This window comes from Hemitrygon akajei, chromosome 4, assembly GCF_048418815.1.
Source record: "Hemitrygon akajei chromosome 4, sHemAka1.3, whole genome shotgun sequence".
NCBI lineage: Eukaryota > Metazoa > Chordata > Chondrichthyes > Myliobatiformes > Dasyatidae > Hemitrygon > Hemitrygon akajei.
This window is the reverse complement of record NC_133127.1, coordinates 46,038,152-46,056,037: the sequence shown is the minus strand read 5'-3', so window position 1 is coordinate 46,056,037 and position 17,886 is coordinate 46,038,152. Positions and strand designations below refer to the sequence as shown.

The 17,886-nt window shown below is 39.4% G+C and overlaps 1 protein-coding gene across 5 annotated transcripts in view; it reads right to left on the bottom strand.

The window, feature by feature from the left end:
- The window catches only part of gstcd (glutathione S-transferase, C-terminal domain containing), a 230,140-nt gene extending 212,256 nt beyond the window's left edge, over positions 1-17,884 (bottom strand). For all 5 annotated transcript variants that reach the window (XR_012098605.1, XR_012098606.1, XM_073042489.1 and 2 more), the window contains exons 1-3: positions 17,852-17,884; positions 16,970-17,395; positions 9,100-9,588 (exon numbers count right to left, since the gene is read on the bottom strand). Coding sequence is in view for 3 of the 5 variants with exons in the window: in XM_073042489.1 (XP_072898590.1) it covers positions 9,100-9,588; positions 16,970-17,383 (903 nt within the window). In the remaining 2 variants the exon portion in view is untranslated. The remainder of the gene's footprint in view (positions 1-9,099; positions 9,589-16,969; positions 17,396-17,851) is intronic.
- Between the last annotated feature and the right edge of the window lie 2 nt (positions 17,885-17,886).

Below are 17,886 nucleotides of genomic sequence, written 5' to 3'. Positions count from 1 at the left end.
CTAAGCAGAATACATTCCATCTACCAACCTCTGCCTTCTGTAGACAAGCTAATTCTGAACACAGCCAAGATTCCCTGGCTTTCATGTCTCCTGACATTTTGAATGATCCTACCATGGGGAACCTGCTGAACACCTTACTAAATTTAATTTACACCACATCCACTGCTGTACCTTCATCAATTTGCTTTGTCTTTTCCTAAAATAAATCAATCAGGTCCCTGAAGCATGATCTCCCCCTCACAAATCTATGCTGACTATGCCTAACCAGACTATTCTTCTCTAAATACTTGTAAATCCCGTCTCCAAGAATCCTTTCCAATAGTTTGCTCACCGAAGACACGAGACTCACTGGTCTATAATTCCCTGGATTATTCCTATTACCTTTCTTGAACAAAAGAATAACACTTCCAATGCTCCAATCTTCTGATACTACTCCTATGACAACTGAGGATGCAAAAATCACCATCCTTCTGCAGACTCCCTGGTTCCTCAACACTACCTGCCCCTCCACCTAACTTCGCATCATCTGCAAATTTGTCCACAAAGTCATCAATTCCATCATCCAAATCGTTGACATATAACATGAAAAGAAACAGTCCCAATATTGACCCCTGTGGAACACTACTAGTCACAAGCAGACAACCAGAAAAGACCCCTTTACTCACACCCTTTGCTTCCTGCCAGTCAGCCAATCTCCTATCCATGCTAGTATCCATTCTGTAATACTATGGGCTTTTATCTTGTTAGGCAGCCTCATGTGTATCAGCTTGTCAAATGCCTTCTGAAAATCCAAGTAATCCGCATCCACTGACTCTCCTCGGTCTATCCTGTCTGTTATTTTCTCAAAGAATGCCGAGAGATTAGTCAGGCAAGATTTTCCCTTAAGGAAACCATGCTGACTTTGGCCTATATTATCATGTGCCTCCAAGTACCCTGATACATCATCCTTAATAATGGACTCCTACATCGCCCCAACCACTGAAGTTGGGCTAACAGGCCTATAATTTCCTTTCTTCTGCCTCCCTCTCTTCTTAAAGAGTGGAGTTTCATTTGCAATTTTCCAGTCCTCCAGAGAGCAACATCCATCATCAGGGAGATCCGATACCCAGGTCTGCTGCCATCCGAAGATGATACAGGAGCCTCTGGACTCACACCACCAGGTTCAGGAACAGTTACTACCCCTCAACCATCAAGCTCTTGAACCAAAGGGGATAACTTCACTCAACTTCACTTGCCCCATCATTAAAATGTTTCCACAACCAATGTGCTCACTTTCAAGGACTCTTCAACTCATTCTTAATATTTATTGCCTAATTATTTATTTATTGTTATTATTAGTTATTTCTTTTTGTATTTGCATAGCATGTTGTCTTCTACACTCTAGTTGAACATCCAAGTTGGGTGGCCTTTCTTTAATTCTGTTATGGTTATCATTCTATAGACTTATTGAATATACTCACAAGAAAATGATTTTCCGGATTGTATGTGGTAACATATAGGTACTTTGATAATAAATTTACTTTGAACTTTTTAAACCATTCCAGAATCCAGATATTCATGAAAAATTATTACTAATGCCTCCACAATATCTTCAGATACCTCTTTCAGAACCCTGTAGTGTAGTTGATCAGGTCCAGGAATCCTTCCTGGACACACCTAACAAATTCCACCCCATCTAAATCTTCTGAACTAAGAATGGTGGCAATCAATATCTGGGAAGTTGAAGTCGCCCATGACAACAACCCAGTTATGTTAGCACCTTTCCAAAATCTGCCTCCCAATCTGCTCTTCAGTGCCCCTGTTGCAATTAAGCAGATTACTCTCTAAAGTTTACAAGAGTAAGAGGCGAACTCATTGAAATGAACAAAATTCTTAACAGGCTTGCCAGTGTAGATTCAGATCCCTGTATGTGGTGTCACTAAGAGGCAGATTTTTTAAATTAGTTAGTCCAATCAGGACTGAGATGAAAAGAAATTTCTTCACCCACAGGGTACTGAAAGTTTGGAATTCTGTACCCAAGAGGGCCTTGGAGGCTCAATTGCTGAGTATATTCAAATCAGACAACAATAGATTTTTTGCTGTTAAGGAAATCAGGAGATAAGAGATGCTAAATAAACCAAGAAATTTATATGCCATGAGATCCCCTCTCATTCTTCTTAATTCAACAGAGTATGTCAAACGACCACTTGATTTTCTACTTTTTTTACATTTTCCCCAATGTCCTGCACATTCACTTTTTCAGATACTTAGCCACACCTTTACCGAAATGCTATATTTGAATCCACCTCCATTACTCCTCCTAGCTGTATATTCCACACCCTTATCTCTCCTAATAGAATTTTTCCCTCACAACACTTCTGGTTATTTTGCCCATCACCTTTATTTTAGGCCTTCTAATTCTCTATCCCTTTGTCAAATGGTTTCTTTCTGCACTGATTCAATCCATCATGCCATAAATAGATAGAAACTTTATTGAGCCCAAAGGAAATTACTTTGTCCCGGTAGCATTACGAGTGCACAGATACACAAATATTAGAAGTAAGAAAAAACAAAAAAAAGTTACCTTAAAAATAAAATGTACAAGATTTACAAGTTCACACTGATAAGATGGTAGAGCAAGAATTACTGTAATATTGAATTGAATTGAATTGAATTGAATTGAATTTCGGTTTATTGTCATTTAGAAACCACAAATGCAATGCGGTAAAAAAATGAGACAACGTTCCTCCAGAATGATATCACAAAAGCACACGAAAAAACAGATACGCCAGAAAATCCACATAACGTTTGGCAATCCACAAATCCAGAGTCCGGACAGGCTGCTGTGTATTACTATCACGCTACCATCTTAGCGCGTTCGCCGGAAAGGAGCTCCAAACCCACCAGACAAAACAAGACTACCTAGACACACCAAGTCAGTAGACCAACTCTACCACTCAACAAACCAAAAACTAAAGCCACAAGACCTACACGAAACCACATAGTTACACATAGTTATAGTTAACATATAGTTACAACAGTGCAGACGATACCATAATTGATTAAAAAACAGACCATGGGCACAATAAAAATAGTCCAAAGATGTTAAAAGACTATAAGTTCGAAAGAAACCACCACACAGTTTCCACAAGTCCTCAGGGTCCTGATAGACTCGTCATCCCATGCAGCTGTCAGAAGGGATTACCCCCACTATGGACTTCCATGGTGCTGCTGGATTCAGCTTCGCATACGCAGCACACAGTGAAAGCGCCCCGACCACAGCGGACTCCAAGTCCGTTGAACCTCCGAGCCTCCAACCATTCCCTCCGGCACAGCTCTCCGAGCACCCTCCTCTACTACGACACCTCCGCCACCAGCCACCGGCAACGCGACCCTGAGGACTGGGGGCCTGTTCTTCTCAGCAGAGACCCGGACCTCACAACATCAACAGCAACGAAGAAGGCCTTCCTGGAGATTTCCAGATGTTCCTCCGTGCTCCCACGTCCGTTTTTCATCAGATTAGGATTGTGCACAGCACCCTGCTTGACAAATAACAGATTTCAACTCCGGAGAGGCTGCTGCAAACTGCGTCGCGCCACCATCTTGAAGTTTTACAATATTATACAGTAATATGGGTGCACATTCACACCGTCCAGATAAGAAGTGATTGTAGTATTGCGCAGTGTGTCTGCAATAGCAGGGTGTGGTAAATAGAACTAAACAGAGCTTAAACAGAGCTCTGGTAAACTGAGGTTAATAACAGCCCAACAGGAGGGAGACATTACCTCCTCGGCTGTAAGTTGACTCATTGTAGATCCTAGTGGCCAAGGGTAAGAATTACCTCATATAGCACTCTTTGAAGCAGTATAATTGTCTTAATCTATTACTGAAAGTGCTCCTCTGTTCAGCCAAGGTGGCATGCAGAGGGTGAGAAACACTGTCCAGAATTTCCACGATTTTCCGGAGGGCCTATTGTTCTACCATAGCCGGGCCGATATGCCAGTTAGACTCCTACAACAGAGGCACCGTTTCTAACCATTTTATTGAGCCTGCTGGCATCACCCATGTTGACACCATTGCCCCAGCACACCACCACAGAAGATTACACTGGCAACTACAGATTGGTAGAATATGTGAAGGAGAGGCCTGCATACTCCAAAGGACCTCAGTCTCCTCAGGAAGTGGAGGCGACTCTGGCCCTTCTTACACACAGCCTCTGTATTGGTGCTCCACTCTTGTTGTCCAGGTACTTGTAGGTCCTCACCACATCCACATCCTCACTATCAATAGTAAAAGGGAGCAGTGCAGGCTTGGTCTTCCTAAAGTCCATCACCATCTCCGTTGACTGACTGATGTTGAGCTGCAGATGGATTCAGCTTGCACCATTTGACAAAGTCCTCCACCAGGGCCTATATTCATCCTCTTGTCCTACCTTTACACATCCAACAATTGCTGAGTCATCAGAGGAGTTCTGCAGGTGACATGACTCAGTGCTACAGCTAGTCTGAGGTATACAGAGTAAACAGAAAGGGAACCAACACAGTTCCCTGTGGAGCCTTAGTGCCACTTATAGCCATATCTGACAAACAGCTTTGAAACCTCACAAACTGTGGTCTGCCATTCAGGTAGTCCATTATCCAGGACACAATGGAAGTGCCAACCTGCATTGAATAGAGCGTTTCCCCCAGCATGAGGGCTATATGGTATTGAAGGCATTCGAGAAATCAAAAAATATAATCCTTACAGTGCTGCCCTGCTTATACAAATGGGAGTAGGCTCTGTTCAGCAGGTAGACGACAGGATCATTGACTCCAATATGCTCCTGGTAGGTAAACTGCAAGGGATCGAGGGCTAGTGATCAGGGGTCAGCAGTGAGCCAGTACCGGCCTCTCTATGGTCTATCACAATCGGATTTCCTCAGATCCACTTCTGTTCAAAGAAGATCAATCAATATTTTCTCCAATCTAGCTGCATTAATAAAATCCCTCATTCCTGAAATAATTTTGATAATTTTCTTCTGTACCCTCTCTAAAGCCTCCATATTTTCCATAAAACGTTGCGCACTAGATAGAATACTCTAAATCATGGGTTCCCAACCTTTTTAATGCCGTGGACCCCCACCAATAACTGAGGAGTCTGTGGAACCCAAGTTGGGAACCCCTAATGGAGCTCTGCTTTTGATGAGTTCAGCATCATAAAGTGTGAAGAATTTACTCAGAAAGCAAGATACCACCAGCAAACAATGCTACCTCAGGCAACATCTTCCAGGTAGTCCACAAAATTGTTTCTTTCACTTCTTTTACGTCTTCTTTTTCTTTTAAATGTAGTTCTGGTACTGGAGCCTGTGATCTACAGTTTGAAGGTGTATTTTTAGGCTGATTCAGTGATCTGGCACTTAGCTCTCTCTCCAAGAAGGTATCAGGAGCTGAGCAGTTTGAGGTCAAGAAGCTCAGAGATGGGGCATGAGCCCATGATTAACTCCATTTCTTGATGATCTCGCCAATTAAAGCATCAAGGAAGACTGAAAACATCGAAGTGAGTGTGGAAAGTGAGCAAGTGTTCAAAGCCATCTACCAGCCTCTCATTCACTGCTGCCAAAGGAGGATGTCTGCGTGCAGTACTCTCTCTCTCTCCCTCGTGCCCGCTGCTCCTAAAGGAATGTCCCTGCTTTCAAATGGTTTCTCTCTCCTCAGTGCTGTCAGCAGATGCTACTAAAGTTCCGGGTCAACAGTTTGTGGATTGTAGTTCAATTGCACTCTTTCGATTTTGTGTTTTCTATGTTTTCGCTCAGTTTTTCTTGGCGCTGTTTTGCGCATGGGGTGGGTGCTGTTTGTGCTATTAGGTTTTTTTTTGCATGGGGGGGTTTGATGTTTTTCTTTGAACGGGATCCATGGTTTTCTTTGTTTTCGCGGCTGCCTGGAGAAGATGAATCTCAGAGTTGTATACTGCACACATACTTTGATAAAAAATGTACTTTGAACTTTGGGAATAGAACATTCTTGATTGATGTCAGCATGTTTTCTGTGGTTCTAAACTTGCTCCCACGTCTAAAATTAAACAAGGAGTTTAACAAATATGATTATTACCAGAAATCATAGATTACAACTCTGACATTTAAGGGAATCAATCTTCTCAAAAAGGTCAGCATGATGAGAGGAGGAAATCTTTTCCAGAAGGTCAAAATACTACTAAAAAAAGCTTTGCAGAAGTAAATGAACTCCCAATTCACCAAACAACAAAAACACACAGCAAAAACATTTATTAATTTTTGCCTCTAAACTTTAAATGCTGGTTAAAAATAACAGAAAGTTGAGAAAGTATTACAAGTTCCCACACAGTGCTCTGACAGTCTGAGATCATTGTTTAACAAAAATTTGCTCAACATCCTCACAGCATTTGAAAAATGTTTTCTCTACTCTTCAACTAGGGAGAACAATTTCTCCATGGTGGGGGGAAGTGTGCAAAAAGGGGAGCGTGGATTCATAACTCTATCTATTTGTTTTTAATGTCAGTGTTGAGTATGAAAAGAGAAGATATATAACCTAATATAGCCAATATTTGAAGTACATTTAGATTTCAGTCAGTAGGGTTCTGTAGACGTGATTCTCTACCATTTTATCTGACAACTCCATGACAGGTGCTACAAAAGTCCCACAAGTTAAAGCAAGCTGTTACCTTACTGCTTTTTGTGCATTTTTGTATTTTCTGTGCATTGCTTCAAGATGGCGGCACGATGCAATTTGCAGCGGCCTCTCCAGAGTTGATATCTGTTATTTGTCAAGCGGGGTGCCGTGCACAATCCTAATCTGATGAAAAACAGACATGGGAGCACGGAGAAACATCGGAAAATCTCCAGGAAGACCTTCTTCGTTGCTGTTGATGGTGTGAGGTCCGGGTCTCTGCTGAGAAGAACAGGGCCCCAGTCCTCGGGGTCACGTTGCCGGTGGCCGGTGGCGGGGGCACTGTAGTGCACTCGGCAGAGGGTGGTGCTTGGAGAGGCTGTGCCGGAGGGGATGGTTGGAGGCTTGAAGATTCGACGGACTCCGAGTCCGCTGCGGTCAAGGCGCTTTCACTGTGTGCTGCATCTGTGAGGCTGGATCCGGCGGTGCTTTCATTGTGTACTGCGTCTGCGAGGCTGAGTCTGGCGGCGCCAAGGAAGTCCATAGCTGGGGTATTCCCTTCTGCCGCCTGCGTGGATGACGAGTCTATCAGGACCCTGAGGACTTGTGGAAACTGTGTGGTGGTTTCTTTCGAACTTAGAGTCTTTTAACATCTTTGGACTATTTTTACTATGCCCATGGTCTGTTTTTTTAATCAATTATGGTACTGTTTGCACTGTTGTAACTATATGTTAACTATAACTATGTGTAACTATGTGGTTTTGTGTAGGTCTTGTGGCTTTAGTTTTTGGTTTGTTGGATGGTAGAGTTGGTCTCCTGACTTGGTGTGTCTGGGTAGTCTTGTTTTGTCTGGTGGGTTCCGGGGAAAGCACTAAGATGGTAGCGCGATATTAAATATGCAGCAGCCGCTCCGGACTCTGAAACTGGGGATTGTCAAACATTATGTGGATTTTCTGGTGTAGTCTGTTCTGTCGTGTGCTTTTGTGATATCATTCTGGAGGAACGTTGTTTCATTTTTTAACTGCATTGCAGTTGTGGTTTCTAAATGACAATAAATCGAAATTCAATTCAATTCAATTTTCCATGGTTGGAGGAAAGTAAATTTCATGAATGAGCCTTATTTTCAATGAATGATCAGTTGTAAACAAACATTCTGAAGGGCTATTAACACTGTTCTTCCATCAATTTTACAACAAGTTTGAAAGACGTTCAACAGAAGATCAAACAACACCTAAAGTAAGATATCCCAGGTTTGAACTTCAAGCTGAGCAAGGACCAATGTGTTCTAAACAGCCAGTCCCCAATTTCCAAACCATGACTGGGGAAGATAGGATTGAGCTCAACTGTGAAACTCACTTTCCAATTTTTCTCCCAGCAAGCAATTTACAGAATTCTGGATTTACTGCAGTTCGATTGGTAACGCCATGCTTAAGTGCAACTGCAGAAACAAACATTGAAGATGTAACCTTTCCACTGAGGTTTAAACCAAGGGACTATCTGCCTTCATAAACAGTCATAAAAAGTCCCACTTCTTCATTGGGGGGAAAGGGAAGTTACCTATCCATCATTTCTGTAACAGATGATCCAACAATCATTATTTACTTCTCTGGCCACCTTGCTATTCCATACCTCCTACTATAGAATATTGTCTATTTTACGAAAATAATAAATTGGTTTTTGGAATGTTCCAAGCTCATACAAGATGCAAGGGATCATATTTGTCTTCTAGGTAGTTTGTCATCAATCTTAAAAGTTAGATAATTCACATGGCATTTATTCGGGTAAGAAAACTAACAGATTAGAATGTGAAATTTAATGGTCTAAATGGAATACTACCGGCTCTATAAAAACAAAACAGAATGCAACAGCAAAATCATTAATATGAAAGTCTTAAAAAGACTGCAGATGCTAATAATCTGAAATAAAAACAGAAAATACTAGAAACACTCAACAGGTCAGGCAGCACCTGTGGGAGAAATGGATTTACCATCTCAGGTACAAATCTCTTAATCAGCGCCATTCCAACAAAGGGACTTGGATCCTAAATGATAATTCTGCTTCTCTTTCTGTATCTGCTGCCTGAATTTCTATTTTAATTCTATAAATCCAAAAAATCCACTTTAGTGTTAAACTTCAAGCTTTTCCATAAAGTGTTGTGAAGCATTTTTCAAAAAAAATCTGCTTTATATAAAGAATTATAGTTTGATGCAGACACACAAGAGACTGCAGGAATTGGAATCAAACAGCTGGAGGAACTCAACAAGCCAAGCAGTACCTGTGCAAATAAAAACAGTTGACGTTGTTCGAGGCAAATCATTTCTTTTTAAATGTTAAACCAGTTTGCACTAGTGCTCCAATTCTATTAAAGTAATTTTAGATAAAGGCTGTAGATGTCAATACAGACAATATAACATGACCCAATGAGAACTACTTTCAAACTGAAAAGATCATGTTCACAACATAATAAAGCAGATAACAAACCAAATAACGAGAAACTTACAAAAAAGTAGTGAAGACAAGGAAACAGGACTATGTCTGTGAGAGTGAAGTAAAGCCCTTCAGCAAACACATGTTCCAGAGGCGGAAGATCGGTGCTTTTCACTTTTCTAATACAGGACTGCTCCCTGCTGGTCACAGCTGGTATCTGCTCCACTGTAAGTTTAGAAAGTGCAGTTCTCAGCTCGAGACTTGCCTTCTCAGTATCCAAGTTTTCCTCAATTAAATTTTTCGTTATGTCTACTCCTTCATCACAGCAGCCAGCTCCTCTATCAAATCCCTTTATGAAAGATTCTTTATTTTTGTTCTTGGTCCACTCTTGCAGTTTCTGCCTACGAATCTTATCATCATTGTGAACGCGGACAGGTTCCCCAAGTTTCTGCTCCAAGTGTACTATCTCAGGTGGAATGTTTTGATGGCAATGGCTATTCCCAAGGAAACTCTCCACAGCGAGTGGAATACTAATTTCACACAACTTGGTCCATTGGCTCACCTGCCAAACGAAAGCACATACACATTATTCCAGTCAAATGCTTGCGTTATTTGTCAACTAAGAGATGATTACAGCACAGCATCCCAGTGATGGGAATTGAGATGCTTTTAACATGCTATTTCATTATTTTTACATCTATGTGCCATACCAAATGTAATCTTCAGATGAATCTGAGTTAGTGGTTGCACGTAGTTCAATCCCCATGCTAAACATATGCATTCTTCCCCCACGTTTGGTGATTCGTGGTAAATTTCAACGACAACATTTAATACACAAAGCACACATTTAAAAATGCTTTTTGCCAGTAACTCCACTGGGCAGACATCAGAAGGGATTTGAAAAGGAAAACATTTCTGTGCCTAATAAACACAATGTGCTGGAGGAGCTCAGCAGGTCAGGCAGCATCAATGAATGGTAATAAAAAGTCGATGCTTCAGGCTGAGACACTTCATCCAGCATCTGCAGCATCTGGTGTCTATGATTTCTTTGCCTAGTTACTTTCATGCACTCATATACCTTTGTTGAAGTATAGTCACTGTTGTAACATAGAAAATGAGGCAGCTAATTTGCTCACACCCAGATCCCACAAACATCAACCTGATAATAACCAAATATTTTAGTGAGGCTCACAGAGTGACAGATATTGGTCAAAACACAGGTAATTATTTTGCAACACAGGGTCTCAGCCCGAAACGTCGACAGTGCTTCTCCTTATAAATGCTGCCTGACCTGCTGTGTTCCACCAGCATTTTGTGTGGTGTTTGAATTTCCAGCATCTGCAGATTTCCTCGTGTTTAATTCTTTTGCACTTCTTCAAAAGAGTGATACAGAGACTTTTAACTCCACCCAACATGTGAGACATAAGTTTGGTTCAAGATCACATCAGTCGAGTTCAACAAAAACAGTACAGAACTCTCTCAGAATGGGACTTGAGCAGCAGCCCAGATTTTTTGTGCTTGGTAGTAGCAAGTTTTTGTAAAATATTTTTAATTATAATAGCAGCTCTGCGAAGTTGCAGTGGAATCGCCGAACAGAAGTGTGTCACCTGTGTAAATATTTAATAGTCTTGTTATATAGGCAACATTGGCAGAACTGGGTATGTCGTCGGTGAGAAGTTACTCCTTTGTAGCCTGAGAACACAAAGCTTGAACAAATTTTCCCTTCACCTTTGTATTAGAATCTGTCAGCAACTTGCAAAATGGTGTAGTCATAAACAGTCATACATAAAGTCCCAACAATTAACTCCCTTTGTTCACCTGCGACTGAAGGGAACAATGCCTCTTCTGCAATCACACTATCAAAAACTGAGGAAAACATGCTTCAGCTATTAAACTCAAACCTTTCCCAGCAAACATGCCAGGAAACTTTAATGTTAGCATTGTATAACTCCAAAAAGATACATGCACTCAATATACAAAATAATTGGGTGTTAAAACCTAAACATAAATGTAAAGACTTGAAAATACAATCTGCACACAATAGTATGAAATCTTCAATTCTTGACAACATTCTCCATTTTAAATTCCAAGACAGCAGCTGCAATGCAGCGCTGAGGAAGATCTCCATTATCAAAGATGCCCACTTTTAGTTGAAACACCAATTTTTTTAATTCCATGAAAGGATTCCATTAAAGGATCCTGTGATTACTTTTGAAAGAATTAATTTCACTTCAAAAGTACTTCACTAGTCATCATAAAAAGCCAAATATAAACTTGTCTGTTTCTTTATCCAATTGTTAGTAGTAGCACATTAGGAGCACCACTAGCAGAGATGGGTGACAATTTAACACAGAGAGCTTCCACTGTAAATACTGTACTGATAGTAGAAGCAGAATATAAAGAATGAAATATAAGACTTTAAAACAGAAATCAAATAAATTGTACTGATTTACATATCCTTATCCTCAAAACTGCTTGGTCTGAAGATTAAACTTGGTCCACTGCCCATGTGCAATTCTTCAGAAAGTGGATTAAAGAAAAAATATTTAACTGCTCGTATCTGTAATAATCCACCAGCATTCTTTAATAAATCAGTACTAAGACAGACAAAGTTCAAACATACTTTCAAAGATCTTATGACTGAAACAATGGCACAAGAAGCATTTTTACACTGGGAAACACCAAATATGGAATCGAAATACTGCATGGGAAAAATAAATAGTTCTTCAGTTTTTTTTGGAGGCTATTTTGCACTGGATTGCTTCCAGTAAGGATTGAGATTCTTTCCAAGTGTAAAATAGATTTTATGCTGTCCTTTAAAATCCATTTATAAATAGAATTAAAGTTAATAAAAAAGAAATTTTTAGTATTCAGAATAGAAATTAATAGCTTAAGATCTAAAATTATCAAATGATGTCAGCTTAAGCCGATGCCCAATTATAAGGAACAAAAGATTAACATCCAAAAAGATCACATTCTTCTCAAATTATGTTAAACTTTTTTTACACTGCCGCTTAGAGAATAACTGATTGCTAATATTTTTCTTAAAAACACTACGAAAATTTGAGTGTAAATTTGGGACATTGTAGATAGTAAAATGTATGATTTTAGATCTGCTGTTCTTTCTACATCTGATTTATTACATGTAGAGGATCCTAGGGATATGCAGTTGTATTCTGTAATGTGTAAACAGCCTGTATGCCAAATTTACAGAAAGCTAACCCTGCATAGCCTGCTTTAGCACAGTTCAAAAACTGTAACCAGCCATTTGTTCAGCAATGACTGTGGAACCTTTTTAGAAAGACTGACAACTGCACTCACCTAGATAAACAATCACTGCACTTTAAAAGTAGTTTACAGTATGTACAGAGTTTAAGATGTTTCAGTCAGAAGGTGCCATCCTATTAAATTCCCAATAATTTTGTGCCTTATTCATATTTGTAACCTCCACCAGAATTAAAAGCCTCCAAGATCATTCTTTGGGTTCTTGCCTAAAATACATTCCTGGTTTCCTTCTATAGTTTGGTCCCTGAGCTCTGGAGTTCCCTCTATTAACCTCTCTAACTCAGACTCTTCATGAAGGCACTTCATAAAATCTGCCCCAATAAACAAAGAAGGGGCTCATCCTGAAATGTCACTGTCCATTTCCTCCAGTATCTTTGTGAGTTGTTCCAGACTACCAGCATTTCCAGCCTCACGTGTCTAACAGTAATCTATTAGAGGAATTCAATGGGTTGAGCATCATTTGTAGGGGTGAAAGGAACTATCACATTTCAGATCAAAATCCTGCATCAATTCTAGCATCTATTGTCTCTGGGTCTCACTTAAATCTACCACTCTGTCCAAGATCCTAACCTCTTTTTATGTATCTCACTATTAAAAGTTTCATAATGTTCCATTGAAATACTTAGAAATGGTTCGTTACTACAAAGACACTACAAAAATGCAAATTGGTATTGTTAAAAAAATACAATTTACATCAACTCAAAATTTCCCTTTACATTGCCCACCAGCAACTTTTATACATGCTCTTCACCTTAACAGAACAGACAAATCTTAACATACTGCTTATCTCTCTGACTTTCATTAAAAGACGTGACCGAACATTGTTATTAGCAGTGAAGGCACAAATATCCAATGCTATATTTCCGTATATTGTTCACAGTATTTTCTAAAGGGATTATATGAAATGGAATGGAAAAAAGCTCACGTAGAGCTTAAACGTGTGGATCAGTGGAACTTTTAAATGCTTCTGTGCTGCATTTTCTATGTAATTAGCCTCTGCCAACATGATAAGAGCCATTTTTTGTCAACCATTTCCATCATAAATGACACTCAGTGGTCACTTTATTAGGTACACGTGTACACCTGCTTGTTAATGCAAATATCTATTCAAGCTAATCATACGGTAGCAACTCAATGCAAAAAAGCATACAGACATGCTCAAAAGGTTCAGCTGCTCTTCAGACTCTTCTAACATCGTAACGGGGAAGAAGTGTGATCTAAGTGACTTTGACCATTGAATGATTGTTGGTGCCAAATATAGTGATTTGAGTAGCTCAGAAACTGCAGATCACCCAGGGTTTTCGCACACAACAGACACTAGAGTTTGCCAAGAATGGTGCGAAAAGCAAAAAAAAAACCCAGTGAGCAACAGATCCATGGGTGAAAATGCCTTGCTAATGAGGGAGGACAGAGGAGAAATGCCAGACTGGTTCAAGCTGACAGAAAGCGATAGTAACTCAAATTACCACGTGCTGCAACAGTGGTGCGCAAAAGAACAAGTCTGAATGCCAATGTCGTACCTTGAAGTGGATGGGCTACAGCAGTAGAAGACCACAAACGTACACTCAGTGGCTACTTTATCTGGTGTAGAAGATATTGCACACTACATATCACAGAAATTCATGGGACTGAAATTGACCATAAACTGCTTGCATAATTACTACATCCAGCTTTCAATCTGTAGAGTTTCAGCCTTTTACATTTTTCAGGCAATAAATTTAACACCACATATATTCTACTGATTGCAAATGTTTTTTTAACTCCCCTCAATTATCTAAAATTCCATGTTACTGACCTGCTCTGTGAAAGGAAACAGTCCTTCCTGACCTTTTATGTATCTCAATTAAATCAGCACTCAACTGTTTTTGGTCCAAAGACAGAAACTAGCCTATACAATCTCTCCTGATCTATAACTATACCATAACATGATTTTCTTTTAATTGGTAACTACTGATTGATGTCAACAACACAGATTATTCAAAATGTTTCTTTCAGATTGCAAAAGGAATGAAATTTCATTCAAATGGTATGAAAGCTCAACATTGTCAAGAATGTTTTGCAGCTATCAAATGAGCACAATGCTATAAATCTATATTATTGTTGTATGCATATTTTAATACTTCACAAGTGCCTACTTAAAGCTTTTAATGTCATGCATTAATTGATACATTGTCCATCTCCATATTACTAATTCTGGTCAATCCTGAAAATTGAAATCAGTTAAAAATAATATGAATCTCTAAAATCAATTATTGATTTTACCTAACAAAATCGTTAAGAAAGAAAAATCAAATTCTGCAAAACCTATACATAACTAAAATTCTCCAACTCTGTTCACATCCTCATGAATCCTTCATACTATCATATTCTTCATGCAGTGTGATGACCAGAACTCTAGCTTTGCCCTAACTAGTAATTTAAGCAATGAACCAAACTTTTCCTGGCTTTCAACACTAAGTTTAAAGCCAAATTACATTATATAGCTTCTATTTCTTATGCTCTAAATTCTTAAATGCAAACAATTTTCTTTCAACTCTAACATAAATCACCCTGGACTTCTCTCTTCGCCTCTCTCCTAGGCAATAATTTTTCCCCAATAATTTAAAGGGAATTATTTTACTTTCTAAATAACTGAGTCATTTCCCTAGTTCTAAAACTCTTGTGAGGCTTTCATTCACACATTTTGGAAGACTGGTACACATCAGGAGTCTGTCAAGATTGATATGCTTTGGGAAATTAAATATTCTACCACAGGGTATTCCCTAACTGAATAGCATAGATACAGAGAAACAATTTCTTCAGGTGAACAATTGGCATAGGAAGTTGGACATTTAAAAGTGAAATTGGGAACCACCTTTTACATGGAATGCTGAAATATGAAATTCAAATGGGTGTGGCCGCACTAGTAATTAGACATTTTCATGACTGATCAAGATATCTCTTGATATCTTTACCACATAGATTAATATAAAAGAAATATATGCATTTATAAACTGTTTTAATGACTTTCAGAACATCTTAAACTGCTTTATAGATAATGAAGTTCTTGTGAAGTGCGACCTATTGTAAACACAACAGCCAATTTGCATTCACCAAATTCCCTCAACTATTATTGACAAAGATTCCTTAATATGCATGAGAAATAAGAACAGAGGCATTAATACTGACCAAAACTCCAGGACTACCTCCTCTTCCATAACAAAATGTCGTGGAACATTTGATCCTGGAACATCTGGACAGTGAAGATGCTCTTCATTGACTACAGTTTCGCATTCAACACTATAGTACCCTCAAAGCAAAAAAGTAAACTCCAAGATCTAGGCCTCAGTGCGTCCTTCTGCAGCTGGATCCTCGACTTCCTCACATGCAGACCCCAGTCAGTTTGTATTGGCAGCAACATCTCATATATTAGCCTCCTGCTCTCACTTTATAAATATAATTTGTGAGGCTAAGTACGACTCCAGTTTGCTGAATACACAACTGTCATTGGCCAAATTAAAGGTGGTGACAAATCAGCATATAGGAGGGAGACTGAGAATCTGTCTGAATGGTGTCACGACAACCACCTCTCACTCAACATCAGCAAAACCAAAGAACTGAATATCGACTACAGGAGGAAGTCTGTAAGTGAGTCCTCATCAGGGGATCAGAGGTGGAGAGGGTCAGTAACTTTAAATTCTTCAGCGTTACCACTTCAGAGGATCTGTCCTGGATTCAGCACGTAAGTGCCATTACAAAGAAGGCATGGTAGTGCCTCTACTTGTTTAGAAGTTTACAAAGATTTGGCATGTCATCTAAACCTCTGACAAGCATCTATAGATGCACAGTGGAGAGTATACTGACTGGTTGCATCACAGCCTGGTACGGAAACACCAATGCCCAAGAATGGTAAGGCCTATAAAAGCTGGTGGATACAGCTCATTCCATCACAGGCAAAGCCCTCCCCACCACTGAGCACATGTACAAGGAGTGCTGCCACAGGAAAGCACCATCCATCAACAAGGACCCATGCCATCCAGGCCATGCTCTCTTCTCACTGATGCCATCAAGAGGGAAGTACAAGAGCATTAAGTCCTACACCATCAGGTTCAGGAACAATTACTACCCCTTGACTATCAGGCTCCTGAACCTAAGTGGATAACTTTACTCACCTCAACACTGAAATCATTCCACAACCTATGAACTTACTTTCAAGAATTGTACAACTCATATTCTCAATATTTTTATTTATTTATTTGTTAATTTCTTTCATTTTCTTTTTTGTATTTGCACAATTTGTTGTCTTTTACATATCGGTTGTTTGTCCATCTTTGTTTGTGAACAATTTTTCATTGTTTCTCTTGTGTTTCTTTGTACTTACTGTGAATATGTGTAAGAAAATGAATCACAGAATAGCGTATGATGACAATAAATTTATTTTGAAAGTTGGGATCTTTTATGCCCTTTTGAAGAGGGGACCAAAAGGATTTGATTTAACATTGAAACATTCCCTCAATACCTCACTGAAACACAAGCCTAGCTTTTGTTATTAATCCTGCACTGGAATTTGAACCCTCAATATTCTGGGGCAAGGGTACCACCAACTAAGCCACAAGTAACAAATATTACAAAGTTAAACTACAGATCAGTTAAGCCTTGATCTGTTCCTAAATACTCACCTCAGCACAGGCCTTTAAACATGTCTTTTTAAAACCAAGTAGCTCGGAGATATCCTTGCGATTGCAGTCAGCTTCACAAGTTTTGTGAATAATATATCTCAACACCACAGCAAGACCTGCTCGACAAAAATTCCCATTCTTTTCCACCAGAGCTGGTAAACGACAACTTTGCACCACATGAGGGAGTTCCTGCTCTGAAATGATAGTCACAGGAATATTGGCCGGAACCTTTTTCATCCATAAGGTACGATCAGCAACGTTCTTATTTGGCACAAGGAAAACTTTTAAAGATGTAGTGTCACAATAGGACATGAGAAATAAAACAATGGATGTGTGCAGAGGAAAAATTCTGTCTTCCATATAGTTAGAAATCTCCAGATACAAGCACTCATCGTCAATGCCCACTTTCTTCATTTTTGCAACAATCTGGAGGGAGAATGGAATTAAAATGCACTTAAAATATTGAAACACTTAAAAATAACCTAAATATTAACAACTTCAACATTTCGCCAGCACGAAAATTAGAAGTACAGCATCAGCAGTGTCATGGAACACATGAGGGCAGAGTAACAGGAGCTTTAGAAACAGATTCTGATTACAGCAAGGGGCAACCATTCTTTAGTATAAAATTAATGGAAGAGCTTTTAATTTCTCTGTCTTTCTCTATTCTACATTAACAGCCCATATCCAAAGGTGCGGAGTCTGAATTTATCCTATCCCCAGGACTCCAAATCTAAAGAATCGAACAAAGCTTAGTTAGTATACAGTGCTGACAGGCTAGTGACTAATTATCAACACTTCAAACAGTTTGTCGAGGGGCTGTGATAAAGGAGTCAGAGGAATATTATTATTTTATCAGCACCAGGGCCTCCGATTAGTTACCTGAACATGCACAGCGAATGTGGGGGAATCAAAGC